Source organism: Physeter macrocephalus, chromosome 17 (assembly GCF_002837175.3).
Source record: "Physeter macrocephalus isolate SW-GA chromosome 17, ASM283717v5, whole genome shotgun sequence".
In the NCBI taxonomy this organism is placed as follows: domain Eukaryota; kingdom Metazoa; phylum Chordata; class Mammalia; order Artiodactyla; family Physeteridae; genus Physeter; species Physeter macrocephalus.
The window spans coordinates 7,762,251-7,775,267 of NC_041230.1; the positions used below are offsets into that span (position 1 = coordinate 7,762,251).

Sequence of the window (13,017 nt, forward strand, 5' to 3'; positions counted from 1 at the left end):
CAAAGAGCTCACAGCCTAGTAGGGAGAGCAATATGTAAGGCCCTCAGGGTGAAAGGGTAAGAGCTGTGACAGCAGGACATCTAGGCTATGGCATGCAGAGAAGTGAATGGTCCACTAAAATTATCAGGGTCTAGTTAGGCTTCAGAGCTAAGGGATATGTGCAGCTGAATCTTCTCTGCAGAGATGGAAAAACTGCCTTCCTTGCAGAGGGAGCAGCATGAACAAAGGCACGGGGGCCAAACAGTGATTTTTTTTTTTTTTTTTTGCGGTACGTGGGCCTCTCACTGTTGTGGCCTCTCCCATTGCGGAGCACAGGCTCCGGACGCGCAGGCTCAGCGGCCATGGCTCACAGGCCTAGCCGCTCCGCGGCATGTGGGATCTTCCCGGACCAGGGCACGAACCCATGTCCCTTGCATCGGCAGGCGGACTCTCAACCACTGCGCCACCAGGGAAGCCCCCAAACAGTGATTTTAAGGATGGCAAGTCACTCAGTTACAGGAGAGAGTACAGAGGCCTGTGAGTGATGAAATGATGGACTTTAAGACAATGAGAAATCTATCAAGGGAGTGGGGTGTGTAGAAAGCACATTCTAGAAGGCATGTGGTGAGTTTCTTACATTCCGTGTCAAGGTGTACAATGGTAACTCTAAGCAGACTGTAAAAAGTTAAGGAGGTACATTGTTCCCTAGAGTAATCACTAAACTCAGTGCAAAGAGGTGTACTGAAGTAAACAAAATTCTAAAAAATATTCAGTTAATCCGAACAAAAACACACACACAAGAGAAAAGAAACAAAGCAAAAGCAGATGGGACAAATAGAAAACTAAATGCTAAAAAGATATAGATCCAATCCTGCCAATAATTATATTAAATTATAAGGTTATTTAATACATGATTAAACACTCCAAAAAGGCAGAGATTGTTAGACTGGATAAAAAAGTAATACTGCCTACAAGAGACACAGAACTCACAGATAGTCTGAAAGTGAATGGATGGAAAGAGAAATGTGGTGGGTGGCCTGGAGGGAGAAGAAAGGAAAGACTCTGTACCAACCTAGGTGGAAGATGATGCTCAAAAGTAAGACAGAAACAGTGAGATAGAGAAGGACCAATGTAAAGAAGAGCAGAACCTGTACCTTAACTAGTTGTGGGGTGTGAAGAAGGTGTAAGGGTAACACCCTTACCTTTGTGGTATCTCAAAGGCAACTGGGTGACACTGGTCACCAATCTCAATTGCAACTGAGAAAAACTGCAAAAGCAAAGAGGACATGGTGTGTTGGGGGACACAAAGGGGGAGACACTTGACAGGCAGCAGGATGGACATGAGTCATGTCAGGAACAAGAACAGGAACGGAGCTAAAGCTGTGTGAGCCATCAGCACAGAAGTGGTAGCTAAAGTTGTCACACAGTGTGGTCTCTCTCAGCAAGGAGAAAGGATGAGCAGAGTACTCAGGCCAGACCCCCAAGGGACACTAAAACACAAGAGGCCAATGGCAGAAGAGTCCAGCTGGAGACCCAGAAGAGGAAGTTTGGAAAGGAGGCTCCACAGCCTGGCAAGCCTCAGATTACACTGTCCGGGCAGTCAGTCCTCTGGTTTAGGGCACAGAGAACAAATTCTCCAAAGAGCCCAGTGCCCCGGAACCAGATAGCTGCTGAAAGACCCACAGGTACTAACCTAAGAAGGCATCTGTGATATTGTGATATATTAAGAAATATAGGGCTTCCCTGGTGGCACAGTAGTTGAGAATCCACCTGCCAATGCAGGGTACACAGGTTTGAGCCCTGGTCCGGGAAGATCCCACATGCCGCGGAGCAACTAAGCCCGTGCACCACAACTACTGCGCCTGTGCTCTAGAGCCCATGAGCCACAACTACTGAGCCTAAGTGGGGCAACTACTGAAGCCCCCGCACTCTAGAGCCCGTGCTCCGCAAGAGAAGCCACCACAATGAGAAGCCTGTGCACCGCAACGAAGAGCAGCCCCCGCTCGCCGCAACTAGAGAAAAGCCCGTGCGCAGCAATGAAGACCCAACTCAGCCAAAAATAATAAATTAATTTTAAAAAAAGAAATATATATATATATATATATATTTGATCTTTTTGCCTGATTCCTGGCACAGAGCTTCTTAAACCTTTGTAACTTCCAGAGTGACAGAAGTAATAATAGGAGTGTCTTTTATTAGTAGTAACAAACCCGTGTCAATCATCTCAGAGTTTATACTAATGATGTAATTCTTTGAGGATGGGGGCTGGTTGCCAGAGGAACCAACCAGGTATTCAATGGTTGGAACCTGTAGCCATACACCCCCCAATCTCTGGGGAGGGGAGAGGGATTTGAGATTGAGCTAATCACCAAAGGCCAATAACTTCATCAATTATGCCTAAATAATGGAATCTCCATAAAAACCCTGGAGAGCTTCCAGGTTCGTGAACACAGCCAGGAGGGTGTGGACCCCAAACTCCATGGGGACCGAAGCTCCTGTGTTCAGGACCCTTCTGTACCTTGCCCTACGTACCTCTTTATCTGGTTGTTCATTTGTATCCTCTATAATATCCTTTATAATAAACCTGTAATAGTAAGTAAAGTGTTTCCCTGAGTTCTGTAAGTTATAGCAAATTATCAAAACTGAGGAGGGGGTCATGGGAACCCCCAATTTATAGCTGGCTACTCAGAAGTTCAGGTGACCACCTGGGATATCCAATAGGCATCTGAAGTGGGAGGCAGTCTTGTAAGACTGACCCCCTAACATGTAGGGTCTGCATAGAATTGGAGAATTGTTTGCTGTGGGGAAAAAACTTCTTCTACTCCTGTGAGTAGAGGAAACAGTTTTTTCTTTAGTACCTAAGATATTATCTTCAAGTGACTGTACAGTAGAGAATTTAACCTTGCCCAAGGAGAGGTCTGACCTTTGCCCTCAGTTCCTAGAAGTTAATCTCTAAGCCCCTGTAACATCCTCCTAGGTAAGAGTGTCTCTGTTTACCTGGGGGCCTTGGGCCACACCAGATAGTCTAACAACATGATTTCTGGGGGAAGCTTTGGCTCACAGACATCAATCAGCTCAACCTCCAGAGGGGCTGGAAACTGAAGTCAGCAGTCAGTCATGTCTACTTTACCAACCCCCAAAGAAAACTCTGGACACCAAGGCCTAGGTGAACTTCCCTGGTTGGCAATACTCTGTATTGTCACACGTGGTTGCTGAGAGAATTCTGCACTGTCCACACTCACTGGGAGAGGACACATGGAAGTCCTGTGTGTGGAACTCTCCTGGACTCTGCCCCAAGTATCTCTTTTCTCGGCTGATTTTAATCTGTATATGTCTGCTGTAATGAACCCTAACTGTGAATATAACATTCTGTGAGTCTTCCTAGAGAATTATCAAACCCGAGGGTGGTCTTGGGAACCTCCAAACTTACAGTTGCTGTCAGAAGTGAGGGTGGTTTTGTGGACTGCTGTCCACTGCTTTACAGTCACTGACACACGCAAGAGGCAATGGAGCAGATCAGTTAAAAGCATGAACTTTGGGGCAGGACTGCTCAAGTTCAAATACAGCCTCAGCCCCTAAATGAGCGACCCTGGGAAAGCTCTTTAACCTCTCTGTGCCTCAGTTTTCTCATCTGTTAAATGGAGATAATAATAGTGTGTGTCTCTTGGTTATTATATTATGAGGTTTAAATGAGTTAACATGTGTAAAGCCTTTATAAACTGTGCCTGGCATATGACAGCACAATATAAAAGTACCTATTTTAAGTAGAAAAAGATTGTAAATCAATATTTAAAAATCTGTTAAGAAAGGGAAAACAATTCTAAAGGACAGAAAAAAAGGTGGGGGGGCACCCAGGACCTGTGCCTGGGTGTCAGTGGGGTGGAGAGCCCTAGTACACCGCACAGTACCAGTGGCACTGGCCCACTACCTCTGGGAGTGGCCGGAGGGAAGGAGCATTGATAGGGCCCCACAGAGGTGAAAGGGCTGAGAGCAGCCACTCTCCACTCTCAGGAGGCTGTAAGTTTCCTTGAAGAATGCTGGGTCCTACAGTGGTGAGACAGGAAGGGAGCAGGGCACAACCTTTAAAAGAATGACAGCCATTGAGGACACGACATAAACTGGTTAGAACCAACTAGGTCCAAGATGGTGGACGACTGACTTCCACTAGACCTTGAGCCTCAGTATACCTCAGTATACGCTTATTGTAATACATCAGCAAGCTAAATGACACACCCATAGGTGCCATAACAGTTCCCAGGTGGACCATAAAAGGCCAAAAAGTGGGTGGTGGCCCAATTCCTGGTAATCTCTGCCCCTTCCCTAAAATAAATGGAATAATCCTCCCACTTACTAGCCTATGAGATTAACCACCCCTATAAAAACTGACAGCCCCCGTACATACCCTGGAGCTTCTCGCCTTCTGACATGGCCCACACCCTGTCTGTGGAGTGTGTTTCTCCCATGGCCTCTAACCTTCTGAGACGGCCCGCACTCTGTCTGTGGAGTGTGTATCTCCCTGAATAAACCTTCTTTCACTTTACTGTGGCTTGCTCTTGAATTCTTTCCTGCGTGAAGCCAAGAACCCACACTTGGCGGCCGTCCCAGGGACTCACCTGAGACCTAGGATGTGACCACCCTCTCGCACCCCACTCTTTTTCCTGCAACAGTAGCACTTGAGTAGTGGCCCAGGCAGATGGATCTGAAGGCAGGACCAAAACCAGGGTGGAGGCCATGGAAGCTGGCACGTGAGACCCTAAGACCCACACAAAGGAGGTACCAACTAGACTCCCTCTCTGATGCCACAACAACATACTGTGGTAGTGGGTGAGCAGCAATCAGGCTTCATCACAGAGCACAGGACCTGGCTCAGTGACAGGCTCTGGGCAGTATTTCCCAAAAAGAGCTAACTGGAATGGGATGGGATGGGGTGGAGTGGGATAGGATAGGATGAAACAGAATGGGAGGGAACAGAACAGAGCAAAGCAGAAAAGAAGTAGTCCTGCACCTAAAAGGCCATGCCATTTTCACCAAACACAGGGATGAAGAGGAGAGAGATGGAAGTTAAATCTGAAGTGCTCTGGGACAGCCAGGTGCAGATGTTGGGCAAAGGGGTCTGAAGCTCTCAGAGGAGGCCTCAGCTGAGGTATGGATATGGGAGTCACTTGCAGACACACCAGCATCAACCTAAGAGTGGATGAAACCACCCCCAGAGGCCCCAGAGAAGGTTCAAACCCACAGGAACATCAATGTCTAAGACACTTCTTAAAAAAGAAGTGCCCTGAAAAGCTAGTTTTCTCTTGGAAATAACAATACACTTCTTCCTTATGGCCAATGCAAGTCATGGGCTGTGTTTGCCTTTTTGCTGGGCTACCAGGAAGTCCACAGTTGACTCTCACTGGACTCTCCCCTTGTACATCTGTATTCCAACAAAGAATGTTCCTTGCATCATTGCTTAAAATATTAAATTTGGAAACTACCGAAATGTCTGTAATATGGGGGATGGGTTCAGTATTCCATGCATATGATGGAGCATTATGTACGTTATTTAAAAAAAAAAAAGCATGGTTCTTAGTACTAATATGGTACAATCTCTAGGATATTTTAATTGGGAAAAAAGGGTAGAGTAGTATGTATAATAAGTATCTGGCCATTGTGTCTATGTGTATAGAGAGGCTGTGGTATTCCACCCAAATCTCCTTGCAGTACCGAGGTAGTTCTCCCAGCTGCTAGGAGATGGCTGGCTGTTGCCCGGCGTGAAACCTTTAGAGAATTTCCTTTGGCCAAAGGGAGCGACCCCACGCAAGGTTATGTCCCCTCCCTGGGGCAGCCTACAACCAATGACTGGTTGATTTCAGAATACAAAGGCCTCCTTGCCTCCATTTAGGAAAACACTGAGGACCATCCCAGCTCCAGAGCATCTTATAAGATTAGCTGATGCCTCCGTTCACCAAGTCCCTCTGCCCACCTTGCTTCCTTCACTGATCTATAGGTGTTCCAAGAGCCTCCCTAGTAAACCTTCTGCATGCCAATTTCCATCCCCAAGTTTGTTTTGCTGAGAACCCAGCCTATGACAAAGCATATGTGGTTGAAATGCATATATTTTTTTCTAGAGCAGTTTCCCCAAGAAGGGAAAGTAGGCTCATTTTGTTTGTTTTTTGGCCGCGCCGTGTGGCATGTGGGATCTTAGTTCCCCAACCAGGGATCAAACCCGCACCCCCTGCATTGGAAGCACGGAGTCTTAACCACTGGACCGCCAAAGAAGTCCCGAAAGTAGGCTCGTTAATGTCACACTTACCTGGTACTCGATCATTTTCTGTTGTTCTTGGAAAAAGATCTGCGGCCTGTGAAGACAGAGATGGGGGGTGGGGTGGGGAGGAGGATGGAGAAAGAAAACAGAGCTGTGAGGGACCAGGCTTGTTTTAGAACTTGCAAATTCCCTGTAAATCTTGGACAAAAACCCATGCTTTAGGTCACTGGGGTAGAAGAAAAAAATGTTGCCATTCAGTTCAGAATGTGGATGCACAGAAGAGACTTACCAGGAAACGAAAGTTGCTACCAAGTAAGAACTGAAAGTTATTAAAAAACAATATCCTTAAAACTTAAATAACTGGCCCCAAGTATATTCTGGAAAAGGGGCTTCTATATCTGTAATGAAAATATTACAAAAAAAACTCAAAGCAAAGTAAAGTAACTGTGTAACATTAACAAAACTAATGGTTACTTAAAGTATGGTACAAATAATTACTGAAAGGCTAAACCTTATTATTCACCCAGCAGTTTATTAAGTATTGTCATTAAAAAATAAGTTTTTTTCGGCCACATTGCGCAGCTTGCCGGACCTTAGTTCTCTGACCAGGGAATGAACCTGGGCCACTGCAGTGAGAGCGCTGAGTCCTAACCACTGGACCCCAGGGAATTCCCTAAAAAATAATTTGTAACAGATGAGAACAAACATCCACCATATTAGGAAATATGGAACTAAATTTGTACCAAACATTGATTAAGAATGTTTTAAGTTTTTCACTCACAGTAGTGAGAAACCTTATAAATAGGTCTGAATATACTTTGCCAATAACCTATAGCCTGGAATTGAAAATCCACATCCAGAAGCAACAAGAGCTCTCACACATGACTGAGGGGACTGTAATTTGGTTCAACCATTTTGGAAAACCATTTGGCCATATCTACTAAAGCTGAACATAGTTCCATTCCTGGATATATACTAGAGAAATACATACATATTGTTCAACTAAGACTTGTATTAATGTAAGAATGTTCATAGCAGCTTTGATCATAGTGAGTCAAAACTAGAAACTGCCCAGGAGAACTAGATAAATTGTGATGCATCCATACAATGAAATACTACTCAATAATAAAAAGGAATGAACTGCTGACATCCATGCAACAACATGGATAAATCTCACAGACATTACGCCAAATGAAAGAAGTCAAACATAGGTGAGAATATATTGTATAATTCCATTTCTAGAAAGTTCCAGAATGGGTAAAATGAATAATATGGAGACAGAGTCAGAATGGGGGAAGGGAATGAATCACTGAGATGGGGCAGAAAGGAGCCTTCTAAGGTAGGTCAGCAAACTTTTCATTTAAAGGACCAGACAGTAAATATTTTAGGCTTTGGGGGTCATTTGGAGTTTTCCACAACTACTCAATTCTGCTGTTGTGGCACGAAAGCAGCCGTAGACAATAATATGCAAATGAATGAGTGTGGCTGTATTCCAATAAAACTAATTACAAACGCAGATGTAGGCCATATTTGGCTAGTGGGCTAGAGTTTGCCAACCCCAGCTCTAAGGTGATGGAAATGTTGATCTAAGTGGTGGTTACATGAGTGTGTATATGTATTTAAAAAATTCATCAAGTTGTATATTTATGATTTGTACATTTTGCCCTATGTATTTTATACCTCAGTAAAAGAGAAAAGGAACAGAAAGGCAAAAAGCAAAAGGCAAGGCTCAGACGAAATAAGTCTTACATCCACCAGAACTGATTCACGCCTTTGAGGGCAGGAAAACCATCCCACCATTGTGGGGCTACAAGAGTTTGTCTCCTGACTGGCATTCTTGAGTTGTGGCCCTGATGGCTGATAACTCCAACTTTGTCAACCCCACAGCTGACTCCCCCCAGATCCAGGCTTTGCCCACTGAGAAACAGTCTAGGAGGACAACCTTTAAAACAGAGCAACTGTTATCTCTCCTTTGCAAAAAGAAGAGACTATAATTTTCCTACAGGACACAGAAGAGCTTTTCCTGAGTATAGTGACATTCACACCATTTGACTATCCTGATGTTCTCTTCTGTAAAAACAGCTCTAGCAAATTACTGTCCTGAGGTTTCTTTACATAATCATGAATAATCCCTCTAACACTAATCAGTGACTGCCCTATTCTTACAGTTGGTCAATTCTGAGATCAAAGAAAATTACCCAGAGGAGACTGAGAAGAACTGGCCATGGCTGGAAGAACAGACTTTATTTAATTTTATACTTTTATGTGTCAAGTAAGCCTGAGAATTTAAAAATGACTTATTCCAAATGTCACATAAGTATAAAAGGACTTCAGTGTCCCTAAATATTAAGCTTGCCCACATGGTGAGCTTAGCACTGAAGGTGAAATACCTGTAACATTATCATCCTCAAGCTGGATAATACTCATCCTAATTGGACAAGTGGAGGTAAACTTTCTTGGTAAAATAGCCTAGGCATGCCAAATGTTAATAATACAGAGGGTTCATTGGGTCAAACTACCTCAGGATGAAGACTTGAGGCCTCAAGGTCACCTAAGGTCCAAACCTATTAAATTGTTCAAAAGCTAGGAAGAATTTTATACAATATCTTAATAATGTTGGTAAAAATTGTTGTTTGCTTTACTTATATATTCCAATAGTGTTGATGGGGAACTGTTCAAGTTGTTACTAAGAAAAAATAAAGATTCTCTGAGAGAAGGAAATTCTAGAAGCCCTTCTGAACCTCTGAAAGAATGTAAATAAAATTATGAGTTTCTCCTTTTAAGGAAAGTGAACAGCTTCCAGTTAGTTTAGTGATTGGCAGAAGACACTAGTTTTAAGGGAAAAAAATTGTTTCCAAATGAATACATTTTCCTTGCTTTGTTTTACAGAAGTTCTTTCTCATGAACTACTGACATATCATCTTTTGAAAAAGAGAATAATTCTAAAGTGCAGGAAATATTCTTTATCATGATCTGGGTGGTGGGTACATGAGGGTACCTATATGGAAAAATTCCTAACACTACAGTGCTAAGTGAGTTAATGTTTTACTTTTCTCTTAATGGACAATAAATATCATTTATTTAATGGACAATAAATATCCATTAAATGCACTGAAATACTGTACAGGTCATAAAGCATAAGTCATAAAGCATGGTTAGTGTGAAAGTGGCATTTAACTATTGTATCAGCAGTGGAAGAGACTGAGCAATGAGCTTACTGTGTCTTAAAAGAAAGTTTTTTCTTTACTGAGGTATAATTTACACATAATAAATGAACCCATTCTAACTGTACAGTTCGATAAGTTTTGACAAATTATTCACCCAAGTAATCCCCACACAATCAGGATATGGAATATTTCCATCACCCAGAAAGCTCCCTTATGTGTCTTTTGTTAAGGAACATCCTGTTCACAAGATATAACAAATTTGTCTCAATGGTATTTAGATGAACTACTTAGATTCCTGTCTCTTCTACAGAAGAAATAAAAAGTGATTTTCTTGAATGTTAAATACAGATACTTCTTTGCTTAAATAATATATTAATCAAGTTATACCTGTAAGTCAAAAAAGCAGTTAAAAAACAAGGTATGATCTACTTGTTTCAATTTCATTTATATGAAGTTCAGAAACAGGCAACCCTGAACTAAGTGATGGCTTTGGGCAGGCACTGCTTGGGAGAAGTGGGGAAGCCTTTGAGGAGCTGGAAATATTCTCTATCATGATCTGGGCTGTGAGTACATGATCATACGCTATTCTCTATGTAAGTTACATCTCAAGTTTTAAGAACAAAAAAAACCACAATCCCGTTATTTAAGAAATATATATGTAGAAAAACTTTTGGTATGAAATACAATAAAATATTATTAGTGGCTCGATTTGGGTGGCAGATGTTTCTTACTCTAATCTGTAACTGTAACACATATGCATTTCATTGTTTACATATTTCATTCATTTTCCCACTGCCTTTTTTCATTATGAGGGAAGTCAGAGGAGGGTTCGAAAAGGGGATGGGGTTCTCTGAGAGAACTGTACTGTCCATTAGGAATTGAGCTGGCAGGAAAGGCCTGGGGCAGTTAATCTAGCTTGGGGCCACTACACTCCCTTCCTCACCTTCCTGGACTCCAAGAGAGTACACTCCCTCCCTCACCTTCCTGGACTTGGCTACTCAGCCTCAGCCTGGTCTCTATGGCTATGCAGCTAAGAGTCCAGACAGGGCCAGAAAAAATAAGGGAGTGGGTTGGCCACATGCCACACTACAAGATGGCAGAATGCACTGGGCTGGACCAATGTCCCCTTCCCCTGAGAGAACATGCCTATCACATGAGAGAACATGGCCTTCCCTGCCTCCCCTTTCACTTCTGTCTGTCTCTCTGAATCTTGGGGCCAACCCTTCTCCCACTATGTAGCCATGGAGGGTCCCTGGAAGGAGGGACAACAGTTTGAGTCTTGCTAAACTTCTGGCTCAGGGATGATGCTATTTCCTGTTATGTAGGAATCTTTGCTCTGGCAAGAGGTCTGGACCCTAGGTGACGCCTTCAGAAGGGGATTTTTGTCCCAAATTCCCATCTCCTGGACCAGAGGGTCTTTTACCTGGTCTGCTAGGCTCTCACAGCTCTATTTCTCAACAGTAACTCATCCTCTGGGACTTCCCTGCGGTTCCAGTGATTAAGACTTTCAATGCAGGGGGCGAGGGTTCGATCCCTGGTTGGGGAACTAAGATCCTGCATGTCTTGTGGCGTGGCAAATAATAAATAAATATTTAAAAAAAACGGTAACTCACCCTCAGCTGCAGTTGCTGACAGGGCCTTCTGTAGATGTGTCCAAGGTCCTGTGGGCCCCAAGGAGAGCCCTGCTGTCCAGCGAGGTGGTGGGACCCAAAGGTGTACAGGGCACTCAGGAAACCTGAAGATAAGCAGACCCCATGGTGAGAGTCATCAAACAGTCCCTCCCCAAATACTCTCTGAGGCCTAAGAGGAAGAAGCCTGCAGAAGACTGGGCAGTAGACATATCTAAATGATGGCTGTGCTCCGGGTTTGGGGCAGGGGGATCTTCTGGAAAGACCTTGAGCCTGAGAGTTACTCAGACAGAAGTCTGAAGCCAGTGATTCCTTTAACTGACTGAAGGGATCTAGTCCAGACAATTCACTTCACTGGGATTCATTTTCCTCATCTGTGAAAACAGGAATGATAAATGATAATTTTAAAAAGCCCATCCTTAGGGGCTTTCCAAAAGTTACCTCCTTTAACAAAACCCATGGGAGTTCCCTGGTGGCCTAGTGGTTAGGATTCCGGGCTTTCACAGCTGAGGGCCCAGATTCAATCCCTGGTCAGGGAACTGAGAAAAAAAACAAAACAAAACCCAGGAGTTTCTAGATTTTTTGACGATGGCCATTCTGACCGGTGTGAGATGATATCTCATTGTAGTTTTGATTTGCATTTCTCTAATGATTAATGATGTTGAGCATTCTTTCATGTGTTTGTTGGCAATCTGTATATCTTCTTTGGAGAAATGTCTATTTAGGTCTTCTGCCCATTTTTGGATTGGGTTGCTTGTTTTTTTGTTATTGAGCTGCATGAATTGCTTATTTAATATTTAGCTGCATGAGCTGCTTGTAAATCTTGGAGATTAATCCTTTGTCAGTTGCTTCATTTGCAAATATTTTCTCCCTTTCTGAGGGTTGTCTTTTCTTCTTGTTTGTGGTTTCCCTTGCTGTGCAAAAGCTTTTAAGTTTCATTAGGTCCCATTTGAAACAGTATTATTATTGAAACAGTATTATTATTGTTATCATAGTAGCATCAAGTGAAAAAAAAATCAAAAACAAAACACACAACATAAGAGCTGTGAGTTGAGTTTTATTCAGTGTCTTATTGAGAACTATAGCCCAGGAGACAACCTCTCAGCTCTGAGGAATTGCTACGAAGAGGCAGGGGAGAAGCCAGTAAGTATATGATTTTTTTTGTCTGGGAAATACATGTAGTCAAGCATAAAAAGATTATTGCTAGTCACAAAGATTATTGCTAGTCACATCTCAAGTTAATGATTTTAGTGCTTTTCTGTGTATGGAAGAATTTGGGGTCATTGAAATTCTTCCTTAGATATGCATCTTAACTATCTAGGTGCCCTTCTATCCAAACCACAGAGTGCCTCCTGTCTTTTCCATTCTCAATTTCCCTCAGGGCACACTGTCAGTAGGCACCCACAGTGGCTAATGACGTGATACTTGTAGAACTGGAATGGTGAGCAACATTTTTTGTTTACAGCTGTCTCATCCACAGACCTTATTTAGATTTCTTTAACTGTCCCAATAATGTCCTTTATAACAATTATGTTTTTCTGGTCCAGGAATCTAATCCAGGATTACATGTTGCATTTAGTTGTCATGTCTCTTTAGAGTCCTTTAATTTGGAATATTTTCTCAGTCACTTTTTGCCTCTTTTGACCTTGATGTTTTGAGGAGTACAAGCTAGTTATTTTTATAGGATATCCTTCAATCTAGTTTTTCTGATTTTCCTTATGAAATATGTACATTTCTGATTGAAAATCAAAACTACAGTGAGGTATCACCTCACACCAGTTAGAATGGGCATCATCAGAAAAATCTACAAACAACAAATGCTGGAGAGGGTGTGGAGAAAAGGGAACCCTCTTGCACTCTTGGTGGGAATGTAAATTGATACAGCCACTATGGAGAACAGTATGGAGGTTCCTTAAAAAACTAAAAATAGAACTACCATATGACCCAGCAATACCACTACTGGGCGTATACCCAGAGAAAACCATAATTCAAAAAG

General features: G+C 42.8%; 1 protein-coding gene across 2 annotated transcripts in view; it reads right to left on the reverse strand.

Annotated features, from left to right (window-relative positions):
- ZNF793 (zinc finger protein 793) overlaps positions 1 to 13,017 on the reverse strand; it is a 36,966-nt gene that overhangs the window by 6,907 nt on the left and 17,042 nt on the right. For both annotated transcript variants that reach the window (XM_028478159.1, XM_024132517.2), the window contains 2 exons: positions 11,007 to 11,128; positions 6,275 to 6,320 (listed from right to left, as the gene is read on the reverse strand). In XM_028478159.1, the coding sequence (XP_028333960.1) occupies positions 6,275 to 6,289 (15 nt within the window). In that variant the 5' untranslated portion in view covers positions 6,290 to 6,320; positions 11,007 to 11,128. The remainder of the gene's footprint in view (positions 1 to 6,274; positions 6,321 to 11,006; positions 11,129 to 13,017) is intronic.